Source organism: Oryza brachyantha, chromosome 3 (genome assembly GCF_000231095.2).
Source record: "Oryza brachyantha chromosome 3, ObraRS2, whole genome shotgun sequence".
Classification (NCBI taxonomy): domain Eukaryota; kingdom Viridiplantae; phylum Streptophyta; class Magnoliopsida; order Poales; family Poaceae; genus Oryza; species Oryza brachyantha.
Genome location: NC_023165.2, coordinates 16,957,022 through 16,975,133, shown reverse-complemented (window position 1 = coordinate 16,975,133; position 18,112 = coordinate 16,957,022). Strand labels below are relative to the sequence as shown.

The 18,112-nt window shown below is 41.2% G+C and overlaps 1 protein-coding gene across 1 annotated transcript; it reads left to right on the top strand.

Annotated features, from left to right (window-relative positions):
- The first annotated feature begins 13,983 nt into the window (after positions 1–13,983).
- Positions 13,984–17,866, top strand: LOC107305361. The gene is made up of 5 exons (XM_040521767.1): positions 13,984–13,992; positions 15,257–15,354; positions 15,430–15,523; positions 16,362–16,427; positions 17,636–17,866. The coding sequence occupies exons 1-5, from the start codon at positions 13,984–13,986 to the stop codon at positions 17,792–17,794; spliced, it is 426 nt and encodes a 141-aa protein (XP_040377701.1). The 3' UTR covers positions 17,795–17,866.
- Positions 17,867–18,112: the final 246 nt, after the last annotated feature.

The window sequence follows — 18,112 nt, the reverse complement described above, 5'->3', positions numbered from 1 at the left end:
TTAAGGATCTTAATGCTACCTTTTTGCAACATTGTGGTTGCCCTTGCTAGTTAAATCCACGTGCGTTACAATTTGTTATTGAATTAGCAAGATTAAATCTTGTTAAAAACATATTTTAAAAACAAGATAGTTTGGCTGTTATACCGTGTTTGAAAAATATAGAAAGGAAATCTTTCATCTGAAAAAACAAAACAAAAAAACACCGTGCCTAGAAATTAAGTTGTAGAGATAGCAAGTATAAATAGTAGTATTCATACGTGTATTGTGCTGATATAGGGCATGTTTGGATACTCCGGACTTTTTCTAAGTCTTTGTCACATCGAATGATTGGATGCTAATTAGAAGTATTAAATATAGACTATTAATAAAACTCATCCTATACTCTTGGATTATTTCGTGAGACGAACCTATTGAGTCTAATTAGTCCATGATTAGCGAATGTGATGCTATAGTAAATATTTGCTAATCATTGATTAATTAGGATTAAAAAATTCGTCTAATGAAATAGTCTTTATTTCTGCAATTAGTTTTGTTATCAGTTTATATTTAATACTTTTAATTAACATCCAAACATCCAATGTGACAAAGGACTTAAAAAAATCCCTGTATCCAAACAACCACGTAGTATAATGCTATACACGATAGTAATGGTGATGGTGACAGATTCACCATTTACAGATTGTATATACTTGTACATTGGACATCGATAGCCTAGCATATGTTTGATTGGCTTGCAATTTATTACCTTCGTTACATAATAGTTTTATTTTTCGATTTCAGTGTCTAAAGTTTGACTATTCGTCTTATTTAAAAAATTATACAAAAACTTAAAAAATTAGTCACACGTAATGTAATATTAATGTTTTACCATCTAGTAACAATAAAATATTAATCCTAAAAAAATTTTAAATAAGACGAAGAGTCAAAACATTATATTTAAAAACTGAAAAATTATGGGATGGAGGTACTAACTGATATTAAGTATTTTTTGCTTGGGCTGACAGAAGACCAATGGATTCACATGTTGTCATTCCACGTACACCCACACAACCCTATCGATTTACGTTCAAGAGGCAGCAGTGATTCTGCGTAACAGGAATGAATAGTAGCATTACTGTATACAAATTGTGGCTAAAAACATGAACTTGCTTGTCTGATATCATTACATATCATTACAGCCTTTCTCCAATATGTACTACCTTATTACACGATGTAGGCTTATGCTCGACTCCATATGCTTGAAACATAGTAAAAATTGATCCGGCGAGTACTTGCACCAATGTGGAGCAATGTTCTAAAGATGACCCAATTGATGCTACGGTGGCCACAATTACTAGCCCGTTTCGAAACGCCAGAGCATTACATTTGCTAGGATCATGAATCAGCTTACATGTGGATCTGTGGCTGCAACGTTAGCAAGAACCAAGACAAAGATATTCCATCTAGTCAGTTTTGAAAAGGAAAAACTCCGCCTCTGTTTCAAATGCACCTACGGCCCCTAGCTATATACATAGGATGGTCCATGGGATTGAAACCCCGTAAACATCCCATGAATCATATCAATTCAATTACTTTTACTTTAATTTAATATAAAATTTGTGGTTCGTTTGTTTTTATGTTCTGTTCGTATGGCTAAACCGTAGTGCCCATAGAGTTTGGCTTATCTTTGTCGTTTTAGGTCGAAAAACGGTCAGGTCTCCTCTACATAAGCGAGCATATTTGTTGCTTTGCCTCTACATAAGTGAGGATATTTGTTGCTTTGCCTAAAAGGTAGTTATCTGTTATCATATAAGTACAATAGTTATATTCTTTGCTAATTTTCTCATAAATTAGTTGTGTGATTTCGTGGAATGCATTAATCTTGAAATCAGCTCTGCTGGCCGGTCTTGTTCTTTTGGTTCTAGCGACTCTGTTGACTCATTAGGTGATTGTGCAGTGTAGACTGTATCGTCTAGCTCCAAAGTGTATAGCATATATGAGATTTACTTGGATAATCATATTGTCCTACGCAGCAATTTGCACTTGGCGGACTGTTTAGCTATCATACTGTCTAACCAGTTGAGAGTTAGTACTGCTACAGATCCTCTCATTTGTGACGGCCCATCATATGTCTGGGCTATTGGGCCGTCAGAATAAAATCATCTCAATCGGACCTAAAATGAGCCCACCATAGATGTAGTCGCACAGCCGAATCTAAATGCATATGCTTAGGACCCGTCAGAGATGATACTCATCTGTGACGGACACAAATGTATGTCCGATTGAGATTGTCTCAATTATCTCAATCGGGCCAAACTATTAAGCCCGTCAGAGATGACACTCATCTCAATCGGGCCTAGATTATGACCCGTCACTTATGACCATAATCTCTGACGGGCCTAAATTATGGCCCGTCAGAGATAACTATTTTTTAATATAACAACTTCAAATGATATTTTCAAACACTAAATGATTTTAAATAGAAAAAATATTAACAACAAAGTTGTATAACTTTTAAAGATTTACAACTTTTATTTTGGTCATTTTTCTATATAATGTTTTTTGAACAATTTGAATTTGAATTTAAAAATATGACAACTTAAAACAACATTTTCAAATACTAAATGATTTCAACTAAAAAAGTTATCAACAACAAAGTTTTATAACTCATCGAGATCTATAACTTTTATTTTGGTCATTTTCTATATAACTTTTTTTAAAGCAGTTTGAATTTTAATTTGAAAATACGACAACTTCAAACAACATCTTCAAATACTAAATAAATTCAACTAAAAAAGTCATCAACATCAAGGATGCATAACTCATCAATATCTATAACTTTTATTTTAGTCATTTCTTTATTTATGATAAAGTGTTAGTAACATTGCTTAAAAAATGACATATCTGTGTTATAGTTTATAAATCAGATCAGAGATATATGAATTTTATGAACAATATTACTATCACTTTCTCGGATGAAGAAATAACCAAAATAAAAGTTATAGATCTTGATGAGTTATACATAATGACTTTTTCAATTGAAATCATTTAGTATGTCAAAATGTTGTTTGAAGTTGTCATATTTTCAAATTTAAATTCAACCTGTTTAAAAACATGTGTGTATAGAAAAATGAACAAAATAAAAGTTATAGATAATGATGAGTTATGCAACTTTATTGTTGATGACTTTTTCAGTTGAAATCATTTGGTATTTGAAAAATATTGTTTAAAGTTGTCATATTTTTAAATTCAAATTCAAATTGTTCAAAAAATGTTATATAGCAAAATACCAAAGTAAAAGTTATATTTCTTGATGAGTTATACGTGTTTGCTGTTGATGACTTTTTTAGTTAAAATAATTTAGTATTTCAAAATATTGTTTAAAGTTGTCATATTTTTAAATTCAAATTCAAATTGTTCAAAAAATGTTATATAGCAAAAATACCAAAGTAAAAGTTATATAGCTTGATGAGTATACATATTTATTGTTGATGACTTTTTTAGTTGAAATAATTTAGTATTTCAAAATATTGTTTGAAGTTGTCATATTTTTAAATTCAAATTCAAACTGTTCAAAAAAATGTTGTATAGAAAAATGAACAAAATAAAAGTTATAGATAATAATGAGTTATACAACTTTATTGTTGATGACTTTTTAAGTTGAAATCATTTAGTATTTGAAAAATATTGTTTAAAGTCATATTTTTAAATTCAAATTCAAATTGTTCAAAAAATGTTATATAGCAAAAATACCAAAGTAAAAGTCATATATCTTGATGAGTTATACGTCTTTGTTATTGATGACTTTTTTAGTTGAAATAATTTAACATTTCAAAATATTGTTTGAAGTTGTTATATTTTCAAATTCAAATTCAAACTGTTCAAAAAAATATTGTATAGCAAAATGAACAAAATAAAAGTTATAGATAATGATGAGTTATACAAATTTATTGGTGATGACTTTTTCAGTTGAAATCAATTAGTATTTGAAAATATTGTTTGAAGTTCTTATATTTTTAAATTCAAATTCAAATTGTTCAAAAATGCTATCTAGCAAAAATACTAAAGTAAAATTTGTATAAATGTGGTTGTGTTAAATATATTGATGATTGTGTTTGTGAATGAATATATATAAATTGGCGAGGATGTGACATCCTGGCCCAGGGGTTAATATGATTATGTTGACGTCAAAATGTGAATATTGACGCGTCACACACGAAGGCCTAGGAATCAATCTTAGACAGCTCCAGTGCAGGACCTAAATTCTTAGAATTGATGCGCGGGCGTACCAGTCAGTTTGATCCTACAACTGACAAGATAAACAGTGAAATAGGCCGATCAACTATCAAGCCGATAGGTAACCAAATATCCAGCCGATCGGATATTTCACGCATCAGCGTTTAGTCGATAGGACGAATGATCGGCTGTAAAAAGCTTGGATCGACTAGAAACTTGACAGGAATAGATTTGAATTAAATATTAGACCAACATAACCCGCCAAGTTACTTATTAATCTCAACCGATCGGATGAGCCCCTATAACCAGATCGAACCAGACATACAGAGATTGGACTTAACCAAGATAGTATGCAGTCGAGCATGATATGATTATAAGAAAGATGAAGATCGATAAGGCTAATAAATAAATCGATGAATTACTTGGAATAAACAATGAATCATGTGCTGCGATCGGCTAAATCCAATTTACATGTAATTCTCGTAAGCCGATGCAACATAAATAACCGCCGATCTAATCTAAATCAAGCCGATTAGTATAGAAGTAATGCAGTAAAGCAATCGGCTACTCTACTGATGTAAATATGATAAACATGTGGATCGGTAAAAATCATCGGCTATTAACGGTGGACAAACAACCAGGATCTATAAAATACCTAGCCTGGATTGGTAAGAATAATCATAGAAGATCGGACCCAACCGAGACAGTTTAAGATTAAACCTAACAATGTCAGGATAGATACTAAACAGATCTAGACTGGTATCAAGCCAATGGGCCGATGACTGGTAACTTATCGGCTGATACTCCTATAAAACAATAAACAAAATACATCGATGTGATATAAACTATCTGACAGATGCAATCTAGTAGATCGGACCTAACCGAGACAGTACTAGATTGAATATGTCAAACAGTGAATATCAAACCAACGTAGATCGCCTAAAGTGGTCGACCAGATCAATTGAAAACACGAAAGTGATCTAGGTTGAAATTGATAGGATAACTAGCAATCGCACAACTAGATTAGAAGATCAGACTGAACCGAGACAGTTCTAATCTAGCCGAACGATTACCGTGGCCCGGTGGAACATAGGACTTACCCCTTTGTCGGAGATCGAGACAATGTAACCCCACGTCAGGTGCCAAGTTCCGCCGGAGTTGAAACCTCGGTTAAGAGGGTGGCGATGCGCCAAGAGTAATTGATCTATTGATTGATGTAGGTGATAAACAATGATCCGGGACATACATATTTATACCCTCGGGTGGAGGCTAGGCCGTGTTGGACAGAACATACAACTCCTAAGAGATAAAAAGAAAAAAACAAACTCCTAGATAGATTCTATCTCTAACACGTAAGTCACGATTGGACTCTAACTCGCTTAGAGATAAAGGAAAAATCTAAACTAACTCTAATTAACAGATAAAACTAAATTACACGGACTCTGATTATTCCCGAATCTATCTGTAACATTCTAGGCCTAATCGGACTCTATCTCTTATCCAATCCGGACTCTATCGGCTGAATCCGAGTCGTATTCTATCTGGCCTTCTATCCGATTGCCCTGTTTCTTATTCGATTCGGTCTTTAATCACAGTTTAATCTCTAGTGGCAATTATCCAAATTCTGGTGTTAAAAAATTAATAGAATACTCATACTAACAAATTACAATTTCTTTCTTGGAAGCAATATTCAAAGGAACTATGAGGTTAAGCGTGCTTGGCCTAGAGCAATTTCTTGATGGGTGACCTGCTGGGAAGACACACGGCTAACCAAATACCCGTTAGAGATGACCATATAGGCACGTATATGACAAAGCCCGTCAGAGATGACACACGGCTAACCAAAGAGGCATACATATGACAAAATTTATTTATTTTTTGATTATACTCATCTGTGAGGGGGCTAGAATCTAGGCCCATCAGAGATGAGAGTCATCTGTGACGGGCCATAATTTTGGCCCGTCAGAGACGAGAGTCATCAGTGACAGGCATAATCTATGCCTGATTGAGACGGTGGGATGCTCGATTGAGATATTTTCTCAAATCATTGACCTTAGTTTAGTGACGGGAGCCATGCCCGATGGAGATGGCACTTTAAGCCCGTTAGAGATAACCGATTTCGTTCTAGAGTTAACATGTTTGACTAAGTCCACATCCATTTGGACGCAATACACTTAGACTTTAAATCTCCCCTTTCCTGTTGCATTCGTGGGGCATATGTGTCACAAGATATAGAAAGCATCAAGCTTCTTAAAATGTTATAAAAACTTTCTATCCTCCTTTCTCCTTTACTCTTTAGCATTCAAAACACCAATTTGCAAATTTCCCTCCCCTTTAATATTTTCTCTTTCTCACTTCAATCTTTTTGTAACATCCTGAGTTTTGTCCTAATCGAATAAATCGTTTTCCTAAATTGAATTACAAGAAATCATGTTGGTTTAGTCAGAAGTAAATTAATCAAAAGAAATTGTTTAATTTATTCATCCAAAGGCCGCAAATACGTGTTTTCGTATTTTGCTATGTCAAATGCAACTAACTGGATGTATAGTTAAAATTTTACCAAATAAAAGTCGTTCAAAGTTTTGGTTAAATCAACAATTGTTCGAGTCGTTTTTTCTTTCTTTTAGCTGTAGGTTTTCCTTTCGTGGGCCGAAAGTCGAGTTCGCATGCAAACTTGGCCCAAAGCCTAGCTAGCCAGCCCCAACTCCCCTCCTAGTCCCAGGCCCAACCTAGGTTGAGCCGGCCCTAGGCCCAGGTCGAGGCCGCCCCCTGCCTCCTCCCAAGCTATACATCCCTTAGTCCTAATCCTAGCCAGCTGAACCCCCTCTCTCCCTATCCAACTCCCATACAAATCGTAGATTCGTACGGACTCTAGTTTTTTCCTCCTTTGGTCTCTATTCTTTTTCCTTTTAGGGAAATGACTCCTAATCTACTTGTATCTCTAATCCTCTATAAATAGATGAGACTCCCAGCCCAAAACCTTCACTTTTTAACGGCCAGCCCCTAGCACGTGGCGTGCGAAATCTAGAGACCATGCACCGCCACCCTAGCTGATCTGCTGTTAGCTGTGTCGCTGCTGCTCCTGCCGTCGTGGGAACCTCGTGTTCGTGCGGGTTTTTCTGCTATCGCGCGCCTCTGTCGCACCCTGAGTTTTGCCATAAGCCTAAAAATTGTTTCCCGAAATTAAATCACAAGGGTTTATCGAGGAGCTAATAAACCAAAATAAATTATTTAATTAATTCATCCTAAAGGCCGCGGATGAGTGCTTTCATATTTTGTCAGGTCGAATTCCAATAACTGGATGTACAATTGAATTTTAGAAGAATTGGATTAAAAGTTCATCGAATAAAAATTATTCAAAGTTTAATCGTCAACCCCTTCGTCCGTCTGTTTTTCTGTTGAGCCGTACGACTTCGTTTGTGGGCCGAATTTGAGTTTTGCTTAAGATCGGACCAAAGGTCCGTAGGCCCACCTTGCCCCCCACTCCCTTGCGGCCGCCCCCTCTCCACTCCCACTGCAGTGCGCCCTTCTCCCTCTCCCATCTCGGCCGAACACAATTGCCCCCACCTTGACCTCTCCAACTCCCATACAATTCCTACTACATTAGGACACTATCTTTTATCTATTTGAAATTTTATCCCTTCCTTTTTTTTTTATAGGGGATGAATTGCTACTAGGATTTAACTCAGCCCTATAAACAGAGCCCCAGCCCCCAGCTTTCCTTTCTTTTATTTTCTGCCGCCCGCATCCTGTGCCTTCTGCCCCTGCGCCTCCTGTCAGCCGCCACCCGAGCCGCCGTGCCTCCTCCTGCTGTGCGCTGGCCGAGTCGCCGCCTCGTGCACCTCCCTGTCGCAGCTGCCTCCAGCCCACAGCCACCACCAGCCCATGCTGGCCACCCATCCATCAACCACCCCGCTGTCGATCCCCAAGGTTCGCATTATTTTTCTCCCTCCGAATCAATCTCAATTTCTAGACCGTTTAATTGTTTAGGTTCCCTAGCTAGTTTAGTTAATGGGAGTTCAATCTATAGTATGGAGTTCCGTTCCATACGTGTAGATTGATTTTACGTTAAAGTCGTTAAGTCTCCAGTTTAGCAAGTTGTTAAGTTTCAGTTTAACGGATCATTAAATCCTATTGTTATTCCCGTCATTAATCCTATCACTAACTCTGTTGTTGTTTCATCCGTACATTCACGACTCGCACTTTGGTACTGATTTGTCGTGCGAATCCCTGATTCTTGCACGTTTCTGTCCTATTGTGCGAATTTGTGTTTCTTCTAGTGTTTTCCAGCTTTCCCGTTAACGAGTTCGTTGTATGAATCTTCGGTTCGTGCGTGAGTCGTTAATCTGTCCTCGGTCCAATGAGTCCAATTTTTCCCGGCCATTTGCCAGTTCTGTCCACGTTGCCGTTAAATGTCATTAACCCGTTTTTCTGTAGGTTAAGCAACAAAACAACTTAGCTTCTAAAAATTATAACTAATTAATCTGAAGTCCATATAAGCCCATTCAAATTGTAGTGCATCAATAATTTTGTCAATATTTCATTAAAAATAGTTTCTTATTTTGTTTTAGTAGTCTTATAGCCTTTTGTATTTGTTTGCCCTGTTTGTCATGTAGATTTCGATTCCGCCAACGCGTTGCTTTATCTTGAAGTTGTCGCAGAGGTTCCACAAGGTCCAGAGCAAGGCAAGTGACACTCTAACATTGATCATATTGAACCTATGTTTTTAAAAGCCCTGTTTTATATTCAAACATGCATTGTTTTACTTTAAATTATTTATTGGGCAATTACCTATTGTTTAGTTGTTGTATCCCAATTACTATTCCTGTATACCATGGGTAATTTTAGTAGAATTAGGCTTAGAATTGCTTAGCCAAGCTTAGTTCAACTAGTTCATGGGTTATGTGTTAATTAATGCTAGACAATAATAGTTGATGATTATGATTAAATTTTCATGTAGGTTAATTGGAACTAAAATGTTGCTTAATGGTGGGTTGTGGGTGCATGGTTTTGAGAGTCGTGCCCATTACAATTAAGGACCAGCTCTCAAGGAATTCTAGAAGTAATATCCATACTAACCACAAGCCAGAGTGGACAACTGTGGAACTTGTAACGTAGTTTTTCTCTGTCCGATGTGCCTAGGCAAGGGTGAGTGTGATGGAGTATGGATTGGTCCCGTGATGACCTATGCTGCTTGTGGATTTACCTAGTCACAAGAGTGAACTGCCTGCCTTGGTGTAAAGGTGGGGGCAAAACTTAAAGTGTGGTACGATTGGATAGGGATGATTATGTGAATGATTCTATCATGGTTTCCTTTCTGATGTATCAAGGTGATACGTCGGCACACGGTAACGTATTATGGGACCATGTCTTTGAGGTAAAGTTGTACATCTCTGATCAAAGTAAAACTATTCGAATAGCCATACCCGTAGTTATGGGGCGAATTGCAAGATTCACCTCGATTAGTCTCATGATTAATAACTTGATTAATGCGGAACTGGTGTAGTTCAGTTGGTGGTTTTTGGGCCTGTTTGCAACGTGGTGTAACATTGGACAGTGGATGATTTAAAGGTTTACTTTATTTTTATTCAGTCTATTTAAAATTATTGTTGTCCTAAATAACTGCTATTTTATGCAAAAGTAACTTTAAGCCTATCCGCATTCATCTATTCTCTCTCTCTTGAGTGTTACTTGTTGAGTACAGTGATTTGTACTTAGCCTTGCCTAATTTCCCTTCAAAGCCAGAATTTGAGTCAGATGGTGGCAGTCCTTAGGAGTAAGGTTCGTCCGACTGTCCAGGATGTATATTGAGTGAAGTCGTCATTGTGAGTTAAAGCTTAGCGAGTCGTAGTTTTGTTTCTTTTTCTGCTGCATTTGTTAGTGTCGGAGTGTGAGCTCCTGTCACACCCGGAGTTTTGTCCTAAGTCTAAAATCGTAAAAGAAAATCCGTAAATAACAATTGGCTTAATTAACTGAGGAAAAATCCCTCTAAAAGAACTTAATTTAATTAAATCGTGGTTCGCAAATCGACTAACTGGATTTAAACTCAAATTGCAGAAGTATAAAATTTGGCCAAACAAATTAATTTAAAACTCGGCAAAAGTGGGGTTTTTCTTTTTCCGTTCTTTTTTTTCCCTTCCTTCTCAAATTGGGCCGAAGTCCAATTTTCCTCCCTTCCTTTTCTTTTTTTTTCTTTTTCCTCTCCTCCTTCCCGGGCCGGCCCAGCCGAGCCGGCCCACCTCTCCCCGCTTGGCCGGCACAACCGAGCCGGCCTCCCGCTCCTCTCCCGCGCGCGCGCGTCTCCTCCCGGCCGGGCCGCCTCGGCCCAGCTCGCTCGCCCGCGCTCGCCCATAAACTCCGTGCCGCCTCCCTCCGCCTTTGCGCCACTGACAGGTGGGGCCCACCTATCAGTGACCGCGCCCTCGCCAGCCCGCGCCGTGCCGCGTCGGCTGAGTCCGAGTCCGCCGCCGCGCCGCAACCACCGCCGCCGCAACGGCCGCCGCCGAGTCCTCGCCGCGCCCGACTCGGTCTCCAACCTCCGCCCCACCCTAGCCGGCCTCCCCGCGCTATAAATCCCCACCGCCGTCGCCCACTTTTCCCTCTCCGCCCGAAGCTCCCGCAGCCGCCGCTCCTTGCTGCCGCCGTTTGATCTCGCTGCCGGACACCCTTCGCCGCCGTCCAGCCACGCGCCATCACCTCCGCCTCACCGTCGCCGACTTGCTGTCGCCCCGGCCATCGCCGGCGGGCATCTCCAGCACCCGAGCATCCTCTCGCCACCCGGTCGCCGTCGCGCCCGACCTCCTCACCGCCGCCGATCGATCTCCGCCGCCATCGCCGATCGACCGCGCCTACCTGCGTCACCACCTCTGCCTCGATCTCGCCGACTCACCCGCACGATCGCCGCCGTAGGTGAGCGTCTCCTTCCTCCTCCCCTCTCTCTTTTCCTTCTCGGCCGACCGCCACCGAGCCGCACGCCATCGCCGGACGTGTGCGGCGCTCGTCGTCGCCGCCGCCCGCTGCTGTCGTTGTCGCCTTCGTGACACCGTTGTCAAGCCGCCGCACCCCGCGCCAGTCCACGCCCGCGCTCGTCGCCCGGTCGTCGTCGCCGCGCCAGTTCGTCGCCGCCGCTTTGCCTGGCTGCGCCGCGTGCGCCACCGCCTCGGTCGTGCGCCGCGCGCCGTCGCCGGACGACGGTTGCCACCGTCGTGCCGTCGCCGCCGTGCCGCGCGCCGTCGCCGTGCGTCGCCGCTGCCGCCACCGCCAGCTGCCGCCGTCGGCCGAGCCGCTCTCCCCGCTCCCCTCTCTGTTTTTCCCTCGCCGACCGACGGGCCCCACCTGTCAGCCGCCGTCGCGCCCTTCCTCTCTCTCCTCCCCCGGCCAGCGTGTCAGTCCCTCCTTCCCCCTATCCCTCACCGATAGGTGGTCCCCACCTGTCAGCTGTCAGCGCTTCCTCTCTTCTCGCTGACATCAGCAGCCCCAGTAATTGCGCAATAATTGATTTAGGACTTTTCTGTTTAGTTAAAAACCCAGAAAACTCTAAAATTCATAAGTAATACATCTAGTCTCCGTTTAGGTCCATTCAAATTTCATTAAATTCATAAAATTGCCAAGAATCCATTAAAAATACTTTCTTTTGCTGTTTCAGTAGAGTTTGTGCCTGTTTTATTTATTTTTGATCTTTGTCGCTTAGATTCGGACCCCGCCGAAGAGCCGGTTTACTTCGAGATCGTTGCCGAAGCTCCCCAGGGGCCAGAGGAAAGCAAGTGGCACTCATCTTTGATCATTTTGAACCCATTATTGCAAATTGCCTGCTTTCTTTATTCAAATATGCATTGTTTTAATTAAAGTATTTACTGTATGTTATTTTTCGAGTAAGCCTTGTTATTATGCCGTTGATTATCCAACTTTATTCATGATGGACCAGGGGTAATTTGTTTGGGCGACGGCACAGCCCTACTTTTGCCGAGTTTTAAATTAATTTGTTTGGCCAAATTTTATACTTCTGCAATTTGAATTTAAATCCAGTTAGTCGATTTGCGAGCCTCGATTTAATTAAATTTTCTTTTAGAGGGGTTTCTCCAGAGTTAATTAAGCCAATTGTTATTTACGGATTTCTTTTACAATTTTAGGCTTAGGACAAAACTCCGGGTGTGACAGTAAAGTAGTACACCTCTGATCAGAGTATAATCTATTCGAATAGCCGTGCCCACGGTTACGGGTGAGCTCCCAGCTTCACTGTGATTAGTGAACCTTTAATACCTTGAGTAAACTGGTTTTCACTCGGGACTACCGCAATGTGGTGTAACGTTGAGTAGTGGTTGGGTCTGTTGCAACTTGGTGTAACGTTGGACAGTGTTGTGGTATTTTACAACTGTTATTTACTTATCCTTTACTGTATTCAATTACCTTTATTCTTTTTAATCTCTGTTATTTGTTTAACTGCCACTTTGTTGCAACTAACCCTAGCCTGCCCTTGATAATCCTTATGCATCATTTATTACCCTCTTGTCCGTGTCACTTGTTGATTACGGTGGTTTGTACTCAGCCTTGCCCAACTTTTTCCCCCTTCGGAGCTAGAAGTTGAGTCAGATGGAGGTGTCTCTCAGGAGTGAGTTGATCTACCGTCGAAGCTTTGCCTGTGGACTGGAACCGTACGCGCTGGAGCTAGTCTACCTTTTTCTTTCCGCTGCATTTCCGCTAGAATAAGTGTTATTTTCAGTTGTTTCTAAGAACGATGGTTATGTAATCAACATTGTCCTTTTGTGTACCCTAGCAGGTCCTGGACAGGGATTTTAATACACAATTAAGTTCAGAAATTCGTGTGAGGAATTTCTGGGCGTGACAAGTTGGTATCAGAGCCTCCTTTCACCGTAGGATCAGCCCAATGGAAACCCTAAGAGCCCTTTGCTTTTCATGTTTGTGCATAGTTTGCGAAAGTTAGAGTTGTTTTGAAAATGAGTTAGTGCTTTTCAAAAGCGTGAGTCATTTAAAAAGACAAAACCCCTTTGGTTGAAAAGCGTGAGTAAATCGATTTACGGGTAAAACTTTATTTACTTTGTTTCTTTTATGATTTATTTATCTTGAAATAAAATTTTGCATCTATTGATTCCAAATCCTTGTGTTCTTTAGATGGCTGACCACCCCTTGTATCACCGTGGAAACGGAATGGCTGGATTCGTGGTAGAGTTGGCAAGAGTCTCGTTCACGGCAGGATACCCCTATGAGCCAGAGTACACCATGATCCACCCTCTTGAAGGCGAGTTTCCCCACCATGTCAGATTGGAGCTACATGGAATCCCCGGTTTCCTCCCTAACATGGAAGCAGAAGGAGCCGGAGGCTCGCATGAGCATGCCTGCCAGGAGGCTGCTTACAGTTTGATGACAACGCTCAGGGCTAGGCACGACCTGACATTTCGGCATTCGGCATACCGGTATCACCCTGGTCGTCGACCCAATTCCATGGTCAGTAGGTTTCGGTCTGCCCGAAGTGAGCAAGACCCTACCTTCGGTAGGATGTGCACGGTGCTGCAGGGCCTCGACCAAATGCATCACGACCTCCATGAAGCGTCCAAGGCCTTGAACGATGCCAAGCTCTCTCAGATCGTCCGGCTGCAGGATGAGATCGATCGTTTGAAGAAGGAGAACGCCAGGCTTAAAGGACTCCCAGAGCCCGGTGGTGCAAGGCTTCGCACCATGGCAAGGAAGCGAACCCGTGGGCCGCCAAGAGTTCAATCTTACCCCGGTGCCCCGGATGAACCAAGACCACTGATGCGGATGGTACCAACCTCTTCGACCCTAGTGCCCGAGGAGGGTGTCTCCCCTTTCAACGCTGCAAGAAACCGCAACGGCACCGTCACAGTCTCTAGCAGCAGTGAGTCCGCTTCTGGTGAAGATGAAGATGGTCTCCCCAGCAACTCTAGGAGCCGTTCCGAAGACGAGGAAGAAGATCCGTCCCCTGTCGTCGATCGTTGCTCTCCTTCCGTGCCCTAGACGTCACCTTTTGCTTCGTTCTTAGTCATTGTGTGCTAGTTTTGGTGTGTTAGGTTTGCTTCGCTTGGGGCAAGTGGTGAACCATAGCAGTAGTGGGGTTATGGTTGTACCGTCAGGAGTTGTGTGGTTTTTAAGTGTGTTTCTTAAGCAAGACAATTACAGTTCATTAATTAAATAAAGCCATGTTTGCTTAGCCGTTTCTTTTTCTTCTTTCTCTTTCTGTTCCCTCTTGCTCCTGCAGATGGTGAACACTCGCCACGGCAACTGTAAGAGCCCTAGGTTCATAACCAGGTATTTATAAATTCATTTGTTGTCCTTTAGATTGCATATTTACTATATTGCAATTTGATCATATGCAATAACAAAATTAACTCTAATCGGTAAAATTGAAACCACTTCTATTTGAGCAATAACCTGAACAGAAGTATACATATTTAATATTTTATTCAAATATTAGTTTACTTATCATCACTAAATATAAATTTTGTTGAATTTTAACTCTCTATTTAGGTCTCCTAAAAATTCAAACCAAGTTTCAGCCTAACCCAATTCATCTTTTCACCAAATTTAAAATACTTGGGATTTATGTGTGAAACTTTCAAAAATGGAAACTAGGTGACTCAATCTATCTCAACACCTAAACACACATTTTTCACACTCTTATAGCTTAATCAAATTGAATTTACCAAGAGAGAGAAATAAAATAAATCCTGAAAACTGCAAGAGTGAATCTGTACTCAATTTTTCACCCACCTCTCTCACCCTCCTAAACAGCCATGACTTGGGCCCACTTGTCATTGACCTTGGGTGTCTCTTTAGCCCCCACAACACCCTCTTGGGCGTGCTCCCACCTCAGGATTTAAGGGGGAGGGGCAGAGAAAACCCCTTCATCTCCCTCCCATTCTGTTCTTGTTGCTGTTCTGTTCTTCCATGAGCTAAGCTCCCTCCTCATTTTCCTCCTCCCCAAATCTTCACAAAAATGCAAGGATCCAGCCCTGCATGTCACACCACAAGATCCCGAAGGTTGTAAGCTTTCCATCCATCCAAATAGCCTGCACATGCATCGGTTGCTGAGGGAGATCGAGAAGAAAACAGGAGCTTGCTGCTTGGTGCAGAGCAGCAGCAGCAGCAGTTGTTTTCCTCCTCTTGGTGAGCTTTCTTCCCCATCCATAGCTACTCTCTTAGTTTCCCCATCATGCTGAGCATTCCTAGTCTCCTCCATAGGTCACCGGTTCAAGATTTGAAGGCTAGTAGCAGGCTGCAAGCTGTTTTCTCTTCTTCGGTGACAACAGCTCGGTGTCTTTGCTTCCCTGTTTTGGTGAGTTTTCAGCTTCTTCAACTCAAGCTGAAAAGTGTCTTCTTAGCAGTAGAATCAAGTCCTTAATGTATGTTTTCTTGCATGTGATGCTCTTGGCATTCATGCACTAGATCGAGCCATCCACACGTGCTGTTTTGGCTGAAAAATGAGTGAACTTTGAAAATCCATAACTAATTCATATGAACTCCGATTTCAGTGAAACAAATTCTTATTGCTTCATAAAACAGATCTCTTCATTGTTGTAAAATAAAAATGACCAACTTTTTACTGTTTTTCTCTGTAGGAATATAAATAGCTATATGTCTCCCTTGAGTGGTCTAGCTCTTCATAGATTCGTAAGAAATTATCGGTAAAAGCTAAAATTGTGAAACCAATTTTGTTGAGCTTATATTTTGTTACTCTTTGCTGTTGTGAAAATAAGCTTGATAATACTCCCCTTAAATCATGTTTAGGAGTGTATTTAGCATTCCCATGATTTTAACTTCTAAGATCCATAAATAAATAATGACAATACATAAAGCTGTGGAATAATTTTTCTTAGCACCTGTGAATGATGTACTGCCCACTAAAAATAATTATACATGTAAAAACTTGGTTTGAGTTGCAAGTTACTTGTAATGCTCTAAAGTAGACTTAATTATTTTTGGAGCTGTCATTATCTGACCTGAAGGCTTGTCATTTTCATATCTCCTAAACAATAAGTGATAATCTAGTGATTCTTTCACCTAAATTCAAGTTAACATGTGCTCTACTCACTGTATTTATTTCATGATTTATTGATCATTTCGCATGTGCATGTTTATTTGGCTCTTATTCGCATATTGCTTCTTTTCGGTAGATTTGGAGAATCCGGAGAGTACCGAGCCATATCCAGAGGAGGATAGTGACTACCCTCAGCAGGAAGGCAAGCACCTAAGCATATAGAACCTATGCTTTCTCTATAAATATCTTTGGTTGCAAAACTATACCTATATATGCATGTGTTTCCTAGATGTTAAAACGTCTGTTTTGGGTGAATTGGTAGATCCTAATTATGCATTTATTCCCTGTTATATTGTTGACCTTATCCCTTGTCACCACCATATAGGAGTGTTAGGCTTGTTTACTTCATTCATGCTTAGCCATGCTTAATGCTAATAGAAGTATAAGGATTGACAGTACTATCATTTGTGGTGTATAGATAACTTGTACTAGTGGGCATAAAACTTGAGCACTTACACTAAATTATGGTTGATGAAATATGTTGGACTTGGACGGGTGGTAGGGCGATGAAGGAAGGTTGGTTTCCCCTGATGCAAGTAGCCCCGTCTGGGTCGTTAAGGACCGAACATTTTGACATCTATTCAAGCACCCTTCGTACTTACCACATGCCTTATTTGGGACCGGCTTGTTCTTTACTAGCTCTACTGTGATTATTTATACCACGTTGGAGAGACGTGAGGGCAGGTAGCCCTTTGGAGGGCCTCGGGTGCCTATGTTGGCCGGGCGTGCCTCCCGCGTGGTGCGCCCGCCTTGGTCACACCACACAGGCACGTGACTAAGTCGTCGGGAACCCCGGCGTGGTATAGGTGGTTGGGGTGGGATTAGGAAAGACATGTAATGAGCTTGTATCACTCGCGTACCGCACTCGACGGGGTGTGTAGCTTTTGATCCTTGTTCATTTCATGTGGGTACAGTTGTACACCTCTGATCAGAATATAATCTATTCGAATAGCCGCGTCCTCGGTTATGGACATTGCTTGATGTGTTAGTCAGTTATGTTAGCATCAAGTGTGGATTAATATGGATGAGTTTGTGTTTGATGGTGGTGTTGGCATGCTGTGCCATGATGGTGTGGACTTGGGTAGTCCCTTGTTGTTGGTGAGAGCGCCGTTTGGACTCTTTTGCTTATGCATTTCAGAATTGTATACTTGCTGTCAATAAGTTAAAATGATGTTATATTTACTATTACTTAACCACTTTTACTGTTATTTGCTCAATAAAATTGGCTTTATGCAACCTAGATGGCTTAGGTTAAGGTAAACCTTGCATACTCCTCTCTCCTTTTATATATAGTTTTGGGTAAGACTTGCGAGTACAATCTTGTACATAATCCGGTGTCTGCAATTTCAGGTGAGGATTCCGGGTATGAGTTGTGCTTCTTGTGTGGTCACTGCTCTGCCGGGGGTGGCGAGGGCAGTGAGTGATCCCTTCTCTTGCAGCTTGGCTCTTGCCCGGTTGGTTTGCCCTTGTGGGGTTGTGGCACCGCCGGCTTTCGTTTTATGCTTATGAGCTTTATTTGAGTCTTCCGCTGCTACTCCTTCTGTGTATGTTGGGACCTTGGACCCTATGTTATATCTTGTACCTTGCCACTTATTATCCATGATATGGTACTGTTATGACTATTAATTGCTTACGATGAAAATGTGAGGCTAGTCGCATTCCTGGGGACTAGCTAAGCATGAGTAACGGGTTTTGATCGCTTGAGATAGTCGGAGATAGCGGTTTGGATCGAGTCACTGGGGTATGCTTTTAGTCGCTACCTTCGAGTGGTTGATGGGCATATGACGGAGTAGACTGGCAAACTATCTTACGGTTATGTCTTGCGCT